Source organism: Octopus sinensis, unplaced genomic scaffold, assembly GCF_006345805.1.
Source record: "Octopus sinensis unplaced genomic scaffold, ASM634580v1 Contig12601, whole genome shotgun sequence".
In the NCBI taxonomy this organism is placed as follows: domain Eukaryota; kingdom Metazoa; phylum Mollusca; class Cephalopoda; order Octopoda; family Octopodidae; genus Octopus; species Octopus sinensis.
This window is the reverse complement of record NW_021832642.1, coordinates 9,789-28,365: the sequence shown is the minus strand read 5'-3', so window position 1 is coordinate 28,365 and position 18,577 is coordinate 9,789. Positions and strand designations below refer to the sequence as shown.

The 18,577-nt window shown below is 36.3% G+C and overlaps 1 protein-coding gene across 1 annotated transcript; it reads right to left on the bottom strand.

Annotated features, from left to right (window-relative positions):
• Positions 1-302: 302 nt before the first annotated feature.
• Positions 303-17,738, bottom strand: LOC115229427 (E3 ubiquitin-protein ligase MIB2-like). The gene is made up of 7 exons (XM_036499200.1): positions 17,726-17,738; positions 14,106-14,260; positions 12,066-12,069; positions 10,228-10,463; positions 5,228-5,264; positions 2,432-2,641; positions 303-626 (listed from the first exon to the last, which is right to left on the bottom strand). The coding sequence occupies exons 2-7, from the start codon at positions 14,222-14,224 to the stop codon at positions 444-446; spliced, it is 789 nt and encodes a 262-aa protein (XP_036355093.1). The 5' UTR covers positions 14,225-14,260; positions 17,726-17,738; the 3' UTR covers positions 303-443.
• Positions 17,739-18,577: the final 839 nt, after the last annotated feature.

Sequence of the window (18,577 nt, the reverse complement as noted above, 5' to 3'; positions counted from 1 at the left end):
GATGATATATATACACACACGTTTGGGTGTGTAGTTTATTCTTACGAAACCTTTCATAATAATGAAATGATTGGAACAGAGAAGAGAGAGAACATGTTGGTAGACAGATAAATTCCATTTGTTTTCATGTAACAACTTCAAAATCTGTTCATTCACTTCACTGTTTAGTTCTACATTTTCTTATTGGTCACAAATCTTTAAAATAGGGAACTAAGAAAGGTAGATGGGTGGTGGTAGACAGTGAGGTACAACTACCAACCAAAACAGTGCTCTTCATTGGATCACATGACAACTGCATTTTGTTTATTGTTCTTCATACTATTGTTGTGTGGCCTTTGATCAAGACACTATGGCAGTATAATGTATTGGTAGAATTAAAATTAAACAAACATAAACATGATTATATACAAAATAGAAAATAAACTGTCACTGCCAATGAATACTTACTGTGGTGGGGGGAATAATACTTTAAATTTTTCTTTCAAATCTGCATCCTCAATGAGGTCCAATGGAGCTACATTCTTATTATTTTTCCTGTACAAGTTGGCCCCCTGGTGGGCTAGATAGCAAGTGACTCCAACACAAGAGAGCCTCTTTTCGATCGGCAACCCAAGCTTAGCACAGCACTACAAATGACAAAGTATAAAATGATGATTACAATATTTCACAAATATACTTCGTAGATACCCAAATTACACAACAGTTCAACTACGTATACAAATAGTTTGTATCTCTAGCGCTTAAACTGATTGCACAATATTAAGTTCCGACATCATCTCTAATTGAATCCATTTCCCATTTTCATTTGCTTTTAGCCTATTCTCAACATTATGACATATTTTATATATATGGTCATTATATTAAACAGAACAAACATTACTGATTAACATCAAGTTTATTGGTAATTAATGCGTAAATAATCATTTGCCAATCACAAATATCACAAGATATTCAATAAAAAACAATTTAAAACCAAATCATAGCATCAAGTCAAATATATGGAATATAATGGAACAAACATCACAAATATTAGAACACAACAAACTATCTATTCAACTAGCTTGGTGAATCCATAAATGGCCATCACACAAGAAATATGGAGGAGTATTGTATATATAAATATAACACAACAACATGACAGCAAACAAGTTACATGAGAACTGAGAATACTTAGAACAGACACAACAACAAAAGCAACACCACACAGACATATCCAAAAATAACAACGTTTCCATAATTAATAAAGAAACATCTTTGGATAATGAAGGTGAAGTAAAGGAAGTAAGAATTAGTGTCACAGTTGAGGCAGCACACCAACACATTATAGTTAATAAACTGCTCAAACTGTTAGACAGTTCCAGTTGGGTGGGTAGCTGACTGCAAGAGTGGCTTCTTCTCACCAAAGTAGACATTACTACAATTTACATATGATCATCAAATGTCTGAAATAGAGTCACATATCAGTAGTGACCTTTATTTATATGGGAATCAAAGAGTCGGTTGAATTCTGAAACAGTAGACAATATATACCATCAGATCTCCCGATGGATACATGTTGATGCATTTGTTTATATAATATATATATATATATAATATATATATATATATATATATATTATATATATATTGGATGGAAAAGAAGAGAGAGAGAGAGACAGACAGAGACAGATAAAATATGTAGTTGAACATACACAACCTACATACAGGAAAAACACACCAAGGACCTTCCTTCATTGTATCCATTCTCTAGTGTTCTAACATTGAACATTCTGATGACATGTCTACAGGAAACCAGTGGATACACATTGTGTGCAAGATGGGTGATAAAGAGTCTTTTCGGGAAGATTCTTCCCAGAATGGTCTGGATGCATTATCATGGCACCAGCATTAAAAGGTTATCGTCTATCATGTCCCACAGACCTCTCCTCCTCCCTGTTTCATTGTTATTGGGAATGTCTCCTCTTTGTCATTGGTCACCTTTCCTTCACACTGTGATGGCTGTGTTATATAGCCAACAAGATGGGTTACCTCCTTTACAGGGGAGAGAGCATGCCTTCGAGGGGAAAGGAGATGGAATGGGAATATAGTTAGTTACATAATATAACTAGGGTTATCTGGATTGACTGGATTACTTAATACTAATGGAAGAGAGGTGGATGGGAGTGAATAGACATGGCAAGCAATGTCTGCCCGTTTCTCTATTTCTCTCTCTTTATCTTACACACACACAAGCTCACACTTCTACTCATCCTCCTCATCATCATTTAATGTCCATTTTCCATGCTGGTGTGGGTTCAATGGTTCAGCAAGGGCTGGCCAACTGCAGAGCAGCTCAGGGTCCAATTGCCAGTTTTGGCATGGTTTCTGTGGTTGGATGCCCTATCTAATGCCAACCACACACACACATTCACAAACAATTTTAAAAACTTACCTCATCTAAAATGGTAATATGTTCCTTCTCAGAACGAAATTCCTCTTTCTCTGCTGCAATATGCAAACAATTATTGCCATCCTTGTCGACGGCATTCATGTTTGCACCGCACGTGGTAAGTTTGTGGACTATTCCGATGTGCGCTTCAGACACGGCGTCCAGTAAGGGTGTTCTTTTATCATTGTTCTCAATATCCAGTTTCACTGAATCCTTTGTGGAAGTAAAAATAGAAATTGAAAATGTACATGAAAATTAGGGTGGATGTGTCATTGCTGTCTTCTACTGGGTACTTGATCAACCTGATCATGTACATTTGATGTTTGTTAGTGTAGTCAACCTTCTGTAAGGTCCCTCTATAACACGCTATGGATATTTGTTAAGGACATGATAAATCTATTAAGATGTCATAAACAGATTGTTTCAGCCTCATCTTCATGTATCCCTCACTATATAGTATGTTTTAGGGGACTAGAACAAGAGTGAAAATATAATTAGCAGATCAAGTCTAGTAAAGACGAATTATATACTTAATGTAAGCCTTTCATGTTGCTATGTTAATAAGGGATCCATAAAACGGGGGAGTTGGTTAGTGTCCACATCCTTACATCACTGTACATACAGATGTATAAATATATTAACGTTATGGATGTAACATGCACACACACACACATATATATACACACACACACATATTCATATAACAATCAAAATTGCCACTGAAAATATATATATAATATATAAATATATGCATATATACATAAATATATGTACATACCTACATATATATATATGTATATATATACATGCATATATGGGTACAAGACATAAAAAAAACGAACACAATGAGAAACGAAAACATAGAAATGAACTTTTCTTCGAACAACTAAAAAAAACAAACAGATCTCTTGGATCCACTTTAGACAGCCTCTCCTTCTCTCACGCGTTCTCTACATTTAGGAGCCTTTCATAGTGGCACTTCCAAGCCTATTTCTTTGCAGAGTCACTAACTGCAACGGAGCCATCATCCAAGTGAACACACTTCTCTCCTACAACATCACAATTTTCCTTGGTAAGCCAAAACACTTCAAATCTCTGGTCTCACATTGCAAGACATTGGCAAACTTCTTCCTTTCTGCTTCACTCATGGCTGAGTATACCTGCTTCCTAGCTTCCTTTCTAACTGCCAGATACAACTCCCAGCTGCCACCACCTTCCATCCTTGTCCCTGTCAATTACCCTTTTCCACCACCACATCACCCTACGCCTGGCTGGGACATTGCACCAGCCACAAATTTGGTCTGAAACTCTCAGCAAGTTGTCCCATTGGAACTTCCACTTATCCTCAATGCTGCAAGTCTGAAATTCTCCTCCTTCCCATTATATGCTTCATTGAGGACATCACTAAATTTCTGACTAATTGAAGGTTCCTTCAGCTTCCATACTCTTCTTTTCCAAACTGGCTTGCTTCTTGAATCTTCAAGCCAGTAGCTTGAACTCCCTAATGAGTAACCTATGCTGTGAGCTACATTCTTCTCTATTGAAGGCCTTTGCATTTATGAGCAGACATGAATCCTGCTTTTGGGTGAGAATGTAGTCAATTTGGTGAGCATGTACCTTGGATTTATAGGTTATCAAGTGGCTGGCCGGCTTTCTGAAGCAAGTGTTGCGATTATTTGGTCATTTGCACCACAGAACTCCAGTAGCCTTGCACTCCCCTCATTTCAGGAACCAAATCTGCGTCCCCCATGGAAGATACCTCGGTGCTGCCCAAAATATCCATTGAAATCACTGGCCACGAAGATAAGGTCACAGTCATTTATCTTTGAATTGGCCAGCAGAAGAGTGTCATAGAAGTAGCCCTTCAGTTCATTGGCAGACCAGTTGTCTGTGTGTGTTGGGGAGGAGCGCATAGGACGAGATGATTGTTGCTGTGCCTACATTGACTGCAGCTATCAGCGTCTGAAAAGGTTGTTTATGGACACCTGTAAATAGGAGTTAATCAGGTATTGTCACCACCAGCAGTGGAGGGTGCCGCATCCTGGCATTCATGCAATGCAATGTTAATACAAATACAGGTAAATAAGTTAGGTAGACAAATACAGTAAGGGTAGTTAATCCGTTGAATTAGGTAGGGAGAGGACAAGGGAAGTTGATTCATCATGTATTGATGGTAATGGATTAACGAAGCAATAGGGACTGAGTGCAGCGTACCCTCATTTAGCTTTGTTGCTGGGGACAAGGACTTTTAACTTTTCTCTGCTGCATAATCTCAGCATGCAATGTGTCTGGTACGAATAACTCTGTGTGTACATAAACATATACATACATATATATATATATATACACACATACATAGACATTTATACATATGTACAGAGAGGAAAAAGTAGCCAAATAAATTATTGGACACAAGATAAAATGCCGACACCAACAATGTACATATATAACATATCACACACACATACAACATGACAGAGCGATATTAAAAGATGATGATGATGATGATAGTATATATATAATCTGATATATATGGTTGGTTGAATTCATAATGAACTTGTTTGTCTGACCATGAAGATAGTACTGTCAACAGTGGTGGTCAGTTGGACTGTCAACACCCACTACTACTGTCATCATTGTTATCACCAATATAATTATTCTTCACAGACCCAAGACCTGCCGTTTAAAGGCTGCTGCAATGAAGTTGATTAAACCAACCCACCAGAATTTCACTGGTATTTTGATGATATTAATATTGAATATTATAGACAAGATATAATTATGTATTTGTTAACTAACCTGGGCCAGCATTGAAGCCACCATATGATAGTGTTGACTGAAAGTTATAGAAAGAGGAAAGGAAAAAAAATAATTATAATCAGATTAATTAAAACAAATGTAATTGGGTCATTATAGCCTAATTACATCAATAATTACATACACACATATACATATTATACATGTGTGTATGTATAGATATATATATATATATAAATATAAATATAAAATACATACATACATATATATATATATACATATATATATATATATATATACATACATATATATATATATATATACACATACATACATATATATATATATATACACACACACATATACATACATATATATATATATAATACACACATACATATATATATATATATATATATATATATATATATATATATATATATATATATATATATATACAACACATACATACATACATACATACACAAATACATATATATATATATTATACAAAATAAGAAAATGAGAAATACACCTTAATCAATAATCAACTACCAGATAATACCAATCACATAATAGTATAGAACAAAACAATGCACATCAATGAGTAATATGATACAATAAGTACAATATGTATAAATAAATATAAACTACATCTTACAGCTGTTTCAGCCATGTAGATATGAGTATCAAATTATGCTCATATTAGCCAGGTGTGATAAGTTAATAGGTGGTTATAAATGAGACACATACAAATATATCCCAAGGCCTCTTCAGAGATTATAAAGTACAATCTAAATATGAATATCAGAGAAGGTACACCCATACAAGAATGGGTACATACACATAATATATAATATACACATACTATAAGTGCAATACCCATGCTCCTATATATATATACACGTATATACATAATAATATACATACATATATACAAGGTTACATTTAGTCAAATCAATATATTAGAATATTACAATATACAAACATACACATATCCATATGCAAATGTACATATACAAAGTCAAGAGTTCATTATATTAAGTTACAAAATGCCATTAATATTACCATTATTATCATTACTATTACCATCACTATTATTACTATTAATAATAATACCTATTTCTTTATTACCCACAAGGGGCTAAACAAGGACAGACATAGGTATTAAGTCGATTATATCGACCTCAGTGCGTAACTGGTGCTTAATTTATCGACCCCGAAAGGATGAAAGGCAAAGTCGACCTCGGCGAAATTTGAACTCACAACGTAACGGCAGACGAAATACTGCAAAGCATTTCGCCCAGCGTGCTAACGCTTCTGCCAGCTCGCCGCCTTCTCTTCTTTTTATTATTAATAATAATACCAGTAAAACTATGTGCATCACGCGGTTCACAGTACATATTAGGTGGGAAAAATCAGATAGAATACATCAACAGCATAATATAGTGAAATAGCAACATAATAACAATAACAACAATAATAATACAGTACAAGGCAAAACATTATAGATCAGCAAATACATATAAAATGAAAAATATTGATTTACATCATAGCAAAATCTAGAAGTGTACATGCATATAAACGCATACAAGTCAGATTTTTTACGGTGATATATATTAAGTGGTAAGTTTAGAAATAATTTAAGATTGAAAGCTCAATAGGATTGACTGGAACATTTGAATTTCAATTGTTTTCGTTACGGTTGGTTTATTAAGATACACTTACATACATACACACGTATATATGCGCTTACACATATATACATAGATAAAAAACAAAAACAGAAAATACAAGCTTACATACATAACTATGTACGTATATATCCATATATATATATATATATATATATATATAGAGATATATATGTATATATATATATATATATATACATACACATAGAGAGCAGAAAATGCCACTATATATGGCCTTCATTGATCTAACAAAGGCCTTTGACTCGGTAAGTAGAAAAGGCCTCTTCATCCTGCTCCAAAAATCGGATGTCCACCAAAGCTGCTGAGGATCATCAAGTCTTTCCATGATGATATGCAAGGCACCATACAGCACAATGGTTCAACATCAGCCGCCTTCCAAATAAAAAACGGGGTAAAGCAAGGTTGTGTCCTCGCTCCTACATTATTTGGCATTGTTTTCTCGCTCTTGCTCTCACATGCCTTTCAGACATCAGATGATGGAGTGTTTCTGCACAGTAGAAGTGACGGGAAACTGTTCAATCTCTCGCGCCTGCGTGCCAAGACCAAAATCAGAAACGTCCTGATCAAGGAGATGCTATTTGCTGATGATGCCGCTCTGGTATCACACACAGAAGAAGCCCTCCAAAGGCTCATTGACTGTTTTGAGCAAGCATGTAACGACTTTGGCTTAGCTATCATCCTTAAGAAGACCAACATCATGGGTCAGGCTACATAGGACATCCCAAACATACATATTGGAGACCACAGATTACAGGAGGTGGAGAAGTTTACCTATCTTGGCTCTACCGTCACCTACAACCTATCCGTTGACGCTGAGCTCAATATACGCATTGGCAAGGCAGCTGCTGCGATGGCCCAACTCTCCAAACGAGCATGGGACAACAATAAGCTGACCAAGACCACGAAAATGAAGATCTACCAGGCATGTGTACTCAGCACTCTACTGTATGGAAGTGAGACTTGCACGCTATACACACACCAAGAGCCTCACCTAAACATCTTTCACCTGCGCTGCCTCCGGAAAATCCTCCGCATCAAATGGCAGAATCATATCCCCAACAAAGATGTCCTCAGGCAAGCAGGAATACCAAGCATGTTTGCACTCCTCACACAAAAACGTATGAGATAGCTTGGGCATGTTAGCCGTATGAAAGATGGCAGAATCCCCAAGGACATACTCTACGGAGAGCTTGCTAGGGGTACTAGGTCTGTGGGTAGACCGATCTTACGTTACAGGGATGTTTGCAAAAGGGACATGAAGGCCTGCAACATCAATATTAGCAATTGGGAAGCAGTTGCCGGCAACCGTGGATTTGGCGACGTACCGTAAAAGAGGGAATACAAAGGAGTGACAGGGAGAGAGAGGAGAAATGGAAAGACAAGAAAAGACGCCAGCAAGAAACTATGGCATTACAACCAGCCAGGAACAGTCTTCGCTACATTTGCGGTACCTGCCAGAGGGAGTGTTTGTCCAGGATAGGACTACACAGCCAAAGCAGGAGATGTATCAGGACAAAGAATGTAAAAGCCGGACTGGACTATTTTATGCGCAACTCCATTGTCTCCCGAGACAAAAACGATGCCAACAACATACACATACATACTGTTAACTAAAATAGTATTAAGAATCATTAAAATTAAGATAATATTAATTGTTAGGCAATCTTTCGTTTGTAGTAGCACGTTTCCGTCGATGATTTCCGTAAAAAACTTTTATTTTTTTACATATGGGCTTGCGGGAACATTTGAAGTAATGAGAGCGAAAGAGACTAAGAGGAAGCGATTTTATGACGAGGGAATTTCTTTAGAAGTTACCGAAGCATTGATGTACATGTGTGTGTGTGTGTTTGATGGGGTGTGGGAGACAGACAGTATGTTGTGTAAGTGAAGTGCTTCTGTTAGTGTGTGTGAAGAGACAGAGAGAGTAATGTGTGAAAGAGAGAGATAACTGAAATTTTTTACTCGGTGTATGTGTAGATACATACACACACACACATACATGCAGATATACATATACACATACACCGAGTAAAAAATTATACTGAATCGGCCATACATACATACATACACACATACACACACAGATACTTACACACACATACATTCAGACATACATATACACATACACCGAGTAAAAAATTACACTGAATCGGCCATACATACATACATACACACACACATACATAGATACATACACACATACATACACACACACACATACATAGATACATACACACACACACATACATGCATACATACATATACACATACACCGAGTAAAAAATTTCAGTTATCTCTCTCTTTCACACATTACTCTCTCTGTCTCTTCACACACACTAACAGAAGCACTTCACTTACACAACATACTGTCTGTCTCCCACACCCCATCAAACACACACACACACATGTACATCAATGCTTCGGTAACTTCTAAAGAAATTCCCTCGTCATAAAATCGCTTCCTCTGAGTGTCTTTCGCTCTCATTACTTCAAATGTTCCCGCAAGCCCATATGTAAAAAAATAAAAGTTTTTTACGGAAATCATCGACGGAAACGTGCTACTACAAACGAAAGATCGCCAATTGTTAATACAACGAAAAGGGTCGGAAGGGTAATTCGTAATATACAAAAAAGAGGGGCGTAAAAGGGTAGAAAGACGTAAGGGTTAATAAAAGGCAAAGGATGGAAAATATTGAGATAAAAATTATAAGAAGGGTATAAACTCAGAACACAGATTTACCATAACCAGTGTAAAGAAGATGTAGGTTATTTGCATAAGATACATAATTAAAAATTACACCACATATTCCGTAAACAATCAGAAGACTAGGAAACCGTCCAGATATCAACACTTAGTAATCAGACACAAGAACAGGAGTAAAGAGGGAGGACAATTTATTAAATGAACCCCTGGATATTACTGGTACAGATTTTGAGCCCAGGAGTTGAATTTGGAACACAAACGGATCAAAGTAAGGGGATGATTCTGCATTTAGCACAGGGCCAGAGGAAAGAGGAAAATTGCAAGAGAAGGGAGGGTGAGGTGTTTTACATGGAATGAAAGGAAGAAGGGAGAGGATTTGAACCTGTAACGTTGAGGTAACGAAGGATGAGATGAAGTAAAGAATCCAGTCAGGTAACAACAACAACAATAATTATGATGATTAATTATTGAAGTTAGATTACAGTGTCATTAGAGTGAGAGAGAGAGAGAGAGAGAAGTGAAGCATGACGACCCATGGTGGGATTATGACATGAATGACTCGAAACAAGAAAACAAACATTAAAGAAACAGATTTGGATAATCCAAATCCATTGGGGACTTACTTTTGAACTGCCCAATGTAGAGGGGTGTCACCCTCTTTGTTGACCTTATTGGCATCTATGCCATTCTGTTGCAGCAGAAAATCAACAACTTCCATGCGTCCATGAGCAGAGGCAATATGGAGAAGGGTGGAACCATGCTTGGTCACAGCACAGATGTCAGAGCCATTCTGTTGCAGGAGAAGTTCAACAATGTTTATTTGTCCATATTTACAGGCAAGATGGACAGCTGTCCAACCCTCATTATTTCGCTGATTAACCTAAAAAAGATAAACAATAAAGACATTAAAGATGGTGTTTATTGGGGGAAGAAGGAAAAAAATGAAAAATGTCAAAAAGAGAATCAGATTAATTTAAACAGGTGGAATGAAGGTGAGGGGAAAATAAATGAGATTTATAATGTATCTATACACACACACACATGTGTATGCATATATATATATATATATATACACTCTCACACATATATACATAAATACCTATATATACATACGTGCTTTATATCTTCACTGATCATTTGTTTATGCATTTTTGTGTATATATGCGTTTATGTGTGTATATTTGTGTATGTATGTACAGGTCTGTGTGAGCTGAAGAAAATTTTTTAATTAAAAAAATATTAACTGTTTTGAGAAACTGGCGAACAAATAATTTCAGTTTTGTGAGACCAACTCCGAAAGACCAACCGGTTTTTTCAATGAAATTTAACAGAAATCCACCCTTTTCAATGTTGTAGCAAAGAATTATGTGTGGATTGTGGGAACGAAAGTGGAAAAGTGTGTGTTGAGGGTGGAAGGGTATTGGTCTGCAACTCATCAAAGATATTTCATTACCATAATCATTATCTAAACACAAGGAAATGAGCAACTTTTATTTAAAAGATATAACTCGTCAATAATGAAGAAACAAAATTTAGGGCACTAAACTGTATGTATACATCATATACATATAACACAAACCAACATACATATCATTATACATACACACACACACACACACACACATATATATATATATATTCGCTGACCTGTAAATTGTTATTTCTTTGCTGTTTAACAGGACTTTGACTACATCTTCATAGTTATTCGCCACAGCCCGATGTAGAGGTGTGTTGCCCCATGAGTCCTGCTTATTAACATTTACTCCATTGGAAACTAATAAGGCCACAGCAGCCTTTTTGTGGCTGAAAGGAAGAAAAACAAACATAAAACATCACATTCACTTAATAATTACATCAAATATACACTCGTGTTCCATTAAATGCATAAAAACCTATGTATACTACAGCCTCGTGTGTGTATATATATAAATATATATGCAAATATGTATGTATGTAAAGGCAAACCTACACAAATGTGCCCCAGACGAATGTTTCCTTGTAACTTCTAGAAAAATGGATGTTTTTCAATGAAATTTCTTTCACAAATATCCTTCAGATGGCAAATATTCCAATTATATCGGAATTTGTTGTGAGAAAAAACTTTTCGGTGGGTGGAGAGAGAAATTTAGGAAAGTTCACCCGAGTCGGCTTTCTTTCCAAAAAAATAGATATTTTCAAATGAAATTTTCAATAAAACCGTTTCAGATGGTGAAGATTTCGATTATATCGGAATTTAATATGAAGAAAATTATAAAAATTGGTGGATTCGCACAGATATACACTGACACAAAACAGAAAATAAAAAGATGAACTTTAGGAAAATAACTGTGATGTGTGTCAGTATGTATGTGTGCGAAACCATCAAAGTTTTAAAGTTTTTTCATGTTAAATTCCGATATAATCCTAATCTACACCATTTGAAAGGGATTTGTAGAAATTTTCACAGAAACAAAATATCCACTTTTCTGAAAGTTATAGAAAAACAAAACGGATTTGGGTGAATTTTGAGAAAGTCAACTCCTCAACGTTTGAAAATTTGTTTTTACAACAATTCCGATATAACTGGAATCTTCATCATCTGAAGCATTTTGTCAAAGAAATTTCATTAAAAAATATCCATTTGTCTAAAGTTTATAAGGAAACAAATTCGTCGTGGGGCCCAGTTGTGTAGGTATGCCTATACATATGCACGCATATATATATATATATATATATATATATATAATATATATATAATATATATTATATATATATATATATAATATAAGCGGGATCAGCCATCTGAATGTGGCTAGGGAGAGGGCGGGGTGGTGGCGGTGTGTTACTGATGCATTAGCCCCAGGCGACTATCGACGTCACCAGAAGAGCCGACACCATCACGGTGTCCTTGCTAGCCTGCAAAGGGAGATCAGCCTCCCCGAAGATACGGATGCTACATACGGACCGGTTTCGAGGTATTTGCCTCTTGTCAGCACATGGCAAGCACCGTTCTTCGTTGAGGGACTTCCTCCACAGGCTAGATATATATAGATTTTCACAGTAACCACAGTCACTGGCATAGAAAATCCGTTCGAAAACAATAATAAATCTCTGAGCGAGGTATAAACAGTAACTGCTCTATAATATAAGCGGGATCAGCCATCTGAATGTGGCTAGGGACAGGGCGGGGTGGTGGGGGTGTTACTGATGCATTTAGCCCCAGGCGACTATCATATATATATATATATATATAGAGAGAGAGAGAGAGAGAGAGAGAGAGAGAAAGAAATATGAGCAACTGAAATGTGTATATTCATGAATGTAATCTTAATATACAGCAAACAAATGTGTGTGTATATACATATATTAATAGGTGAAGGTATAATGTATACATATTTTTGACCCAGCAAGACCATCTTGAGTTTTAGTTTATACATCCCACAATGTATAGCTTCTTCTCATGTCTATCAAATACTGCATATAGCAGAATATACACACATATCAGAGAGATCGTCACAGATTATATAACTATATAATGAAGGAAAATCGTTTTGTGAAAGAGAGAATGTCTGACAATTATAGACAAACTGATCGAAGGCAGATTTCTCATCAATCCCAAAAAACAACAACGGATCTTTTCCTTTTGAACGGCACATGTCAACACAATTTCTAGTTAACTAAACACTTTTAAACTTCGTATACTGGTAGAATGTGTTTATAAAACATCATTTTTTCTTGGCTTTATTGAGAAAATTCTATATGTTGTAAGATATTTCCACTTTAATTTCAAGCATTTCGGCAATTTTAACCAATCGCTGACCTCCATTTGGGGTGAAAACATTCCGTGCTGTATGAATATGTCCCTCATTTAAGAAACAGATTGGGTTTATTTACATTTGTGAAGTAAAAAAGATACCCTTCCCCCAACCCTAACACTGACTCACCCTAACTCTAACCCTAAATCTAACATAGACTGAAATGCAATAGATCGATACTAGGGTTATAATAATGGGTGACAATTTCATACGACACCGCTACGGAAAATGGGATTTTTTTCTAGCGGTGTCAAATGAAAATGTCACCCGTAATTATAACCCTAGTATTGATCTATTGCATTTCAATCTATTTACAGATTATTTACTGCCATAACAAGCTATAGGATCTTTCTTCGTGTTTTAGATCTCAAATAACATTTTCTTTGGAGAAAAATTGATCGATTTCTCCAAAATCAATATCAAGAGAGGACACTGAATCACACAGCGTCAATCTTAAGAACTGTTGGATCTCAAAGAATATCTCCAAAACAAAAAGAATCTGTTACGACAAGAAATGATGAAAAAGATTTTTGTGATTCAATGAAGAGGATTCATGGAGAAAATGAGAAAAAGATGTTATTTGGTTACTACTATCATGTTGTTTTCGTGACACACTGCCTCTATTATGGTATCTTTGGATATTCAATTTGTCTGGAATTGCAGAAAACAAAAGCAGATCTGAAGATTTTAGTTAATTCAAGCCTTACTTCTCCACTGCATAATGCAATGCTGTCCACTTCTTGTCTTCGTCGCTGATGTTGAGATCAGCACCAGATTCTATCAATAAGGTTATTAACTTTTTATTGCCTCGTTCACAGGCAGCCATAAGAACCGTAACACCATTTGAATTTCTGTTGTTGACCTGAAGAGAAGAAAGTGAAGACATGTGAAATATATTAAAGAAGAGAGAGAGAGAGGAGAAGAAAGAGAGAGAAAAGGGAGAGAGAGAGAAGAGAGAGTAAAGAAGATGCAGGAGTGAAAAAAAGGAATACGAAAGAGAAATAAAGATAAACACACACACACAAATGCATGCACACACACACACATACGCCCACACACACACATACGCCCACACACACACACACATCATGTTGTAGGGGTTTACTCAGCCAGAGTTTGCTCTTATTTAGAGTTACACTCCTCCTAGATGAGTCAGGAGACCTTGTAGACACAGGCGTGGCTGTGTGGTAAGGAGTTTGCTTTCCAACCACATGGTTCTTGGTTCAATCTCACTGTATGGCATTTGAGTGTCTTCTTTTATAGCCCTGGGATGACCAAAGCTTTGTGAGTGAGCCTGACAGAAAATGAAAGAGACCCATCATACATATGTATGTGTATGTATATTACATATACACACACACACACATATATATAAGCGTGCACACAACAAGTATGTGTGTGTCTAATTATATATTGTAAATATGTATTTGTGTTATATGTGTGTGTGTGTGTGATATATATATATAATACATGTATCCTCATTCTATATGAATCAAGATTGGACTGGTGCAGCCATCTGGTTCGCCAATCCTTAATCACATCGTCTATACTGATATGTATGCATGTATGTATGTATAGGTTACATCTCCAATCTGGTATGCTCATTTGTCCAGAATACCAAACTACTGGAAGCTGTCCACAGATGTACAACCACACAAATAGCCTCTCTCAATCACTTATTATTCCTTAAAAGTATTGCTTTTCCATGCATCAACACACAAAAGTTTTTATTTCTAGCAACTCACTTGATAGAATCCCACAAGATTATCCCTCATCTTTCAATAACAACTTTGACCACTTCTGCAATTTATCTTTACCACTCTGAGACATGCTTATATAAAGTAAAAAAAAACACCCATCCCAGTTTCCATGATATCAGAAACAATTACTTTATGCTCAGAATTGTCAAGGCATGGAATAAACTATCTACATTGGGTGTTAGCTGTATCCTTCAAAAACACCACACTTTCTGTAATTCATAAGCACTACATTGAGAGGTTCCTATGAACCCTTCCTTTTGTGGTTCTTTTACTGCTCCCTTTTATGTCTTTATGAGTTTTATTCTGCACTTTAGGCGACCATTGGTGTCTTTCTTGACATGATTTGTGCTTCCTGTCCTTTCATAGAAGTGGACAGAGCAATATCGAGGGAAACCAGTACAAATACCGTTTCATGGCAGATGGAAGAATCTTTCTTATGAAACATGAAATGTCTGTCTTTAGTTACAACCTCACTTTTGTCTGAGTGAAGGCCAAAAAAAATCAGTTGAGACAATCTTCCAGTTTATTACTGGTATCTGTGATATCAATTATGAATTGAAGAGAACACTGACAAGATTTCAAACTTGGAGACACACAGGTAAATAAGAGAAACCATCTACACTAACCAACCGCAGAGATTAGACCATAAGATGGTGTATAAAGTAATTGGACAGGTGAAGAGCTATAAAAGTGCAAACCCTCAGAAATAATTGTGTAGATTCTAAATATGTCAGACAGGGTTTTAGTTTTATATTCCTGGAAAAGCTCATGAATTCTACACTGTGTTATCACTGATGCCTGGCATAGTAGCACTTTCTTTAATGCTATAATGATGAAGGAGATTTAAATGATGGTGAGAGAAGAACAGGATGTTTGAAATGAAGCATGGATCTTAGATGTCATATGTCTGGTGAAACAGCCACATGAGATCAGCTTGAAAAAGAATGAAAGCAAATCTACAAGAAAGGTTTTAGAGAACTGTCCCTTATTCTATTGACTGTAGAGCACAGGTAAATCAGGGCGAAAAAAGCTTAGAAAGACTGTTCAGTTCATGCATAAGCTCAAGGAAAAGATTGAAAATCCTTTTACGTTAATCACTGAATCTATTACAAAGTAATTATTTGTGATTAGATATCTGCGACAACTTTGGAACGACACCAACCACAGCTAAATATGTGCAACTATGGAAAAGGAGGAGACACAAATGAAAAGAAACAATGGAGAAAATAAGAAATATTCTGAAAGTAGGGATCAGAATTTTGAGCCTAAATGAGGCAGCAGCAGTGTCAGGGCTTACATTAGTTTGTAGCCATACAATATGTAAGAAGGTGTGAGTGGTTCATATACAACTGTATTACACCTGTACAAAAAAACACTATTGACTTCACCTTGAGGAAAACACCTACCCTCACTAAACTGGCAGACATTCACCTACCATGGAAATACATGTATGATGGTCATCAAGAAATTAAAGGATGTTTTTTCTGCATTTCACCATTTGTCAGCTGTCTTCCCTCCCAAATTAAAAGCCACATTTTCTGGTCTCTTACCTAGAGTATCTCTATAGATTTTACAGAATCATTCCACCCACCACTCCCTAACCATGATGGTTCTATACCAGTGCTTCTTAAACGTTTCAATTATGGCCCTTTTTTATTTACTAAGAGTTTTTCAATGCCCCTTTTCTTGCTATGATTCAATATCTCTGGTTTTAATGTTCTCACAGGTCAGATTAATTTACCTTTGGGTCCTAGTCTTGACATGGGTGACTACTTAACACAGCATCACCCCACAATAAGTGAACATTTGATGCATCACCACTTCACTTTAGTTTCTGATCCAAACTCAACTACACATTGAGTTTTATATATTTGTACGACCATAGCCGCCTTGGCTCCCTGGTCCTTAAAATTTTCCACAAACCCTACCCAAGGGTAGCACTACTCTCTTAGGGAAGCCCTGTTTTATAATTGTTGCTGATAGTGTCCTATCTGCTGACTACCAGCCAGTCATCCTAACTTCCAATATTTCAATTATGAAGTAAAAAGTCATAAACAACCATCATCTTTGTCCCTTTGGGTATCTTTCTCTATTCAATGAGCCCCAGAACAGTTCCATAAAGCCGGTTCAAGCAGGGGTCTGATTCCTACGTGACTCCCCAGTGTTTTGGTTATGTTTGACAACTTCTGCAAAAGAAATACTGTAGCCCTTGACGTCGGTAAAACCTTTAACTGTGTATGGCAAGAGAATTTCTTGACAAAGTCATCATTTATCTATTGGGTCCATCTGTCCCCCATCTCTTGGACTGAACATTTCCTGCCAGAATACTCCATTGCAGTGTGTGAGGATGGGTTTCTCTCTCACTCACATTCCATCAATTCTGGCATACCTCATTGTCTGGTTGAATATTTATAAAAAGTGACAATGATGAGGATTAGAGGAAAGAGGTAAAGAAAGAAATGAAATATTATGGACGAATATATCTGGTTATTTAGGAACATTTAATATTGTGTATAAAATAATAAACAAACATTCAACATTGAAGAAGCAATATAAAGTAAACTTACAGTTTCAGGATTTTTTTTGATAATCGTTTAGAACATCTTAAAGTCCCCAGTCCCATTCGAATGTTGCTTATAATCTTATTTACATCCATGTCTTTTGAATAAAAAGGAAAGTAAGATAATTTTTAAAAACTTATAAAATGAGGTAAAGAGCAATTTAAAGAAGACTGTGTTTCTCAAATCCCCCATGAAATGACATAAATATTAGAAACTTCAGCTTATCTCAACAATTATTTATAGCTGAATGTTCTTCTTGACACTAATAAACCTAACAACAGTCATTGTGTTGCATCTTTTGGTTTGCTACATTGCTCTGCTTATCACAGTCTCATTGGTCACACACACACACACACACACACACAAACACACACACACAAGCAGACAGACACACACACACACAAGCACACACACATACACAAGCACACACACACAAAAGCACACACACACACATACAAGCACACACAAACACACACACACACACACAAGTACACACACACACACACAAGCACATACACACACACAAGCGTGTGTGTGTTTACATTTATTGTCTCTGGCAATTCTTAGCTGTCGGTGATTAGATTGTTATCATTTCTCCCGTTGACGAATAGACCATTGGAATAAGAGATCCCCTACTTGAGCAACAGGTAAGGATTAAGGACATGAAGGGGATCCAGAAATAAAAAAAGGCATCAAATACACATATTCATCTAACCCATGCTAGCATGGAAAAAAGACGTAAAAATGACTACCTACATGCATATGCAAAACATATGTACAATATGTATATGTATACATGGGTGTGTGTGTCGTGTGTGTGTAAAGGCGTGTGGCCTAGTGGTTAGGGTGTTGCGCTCA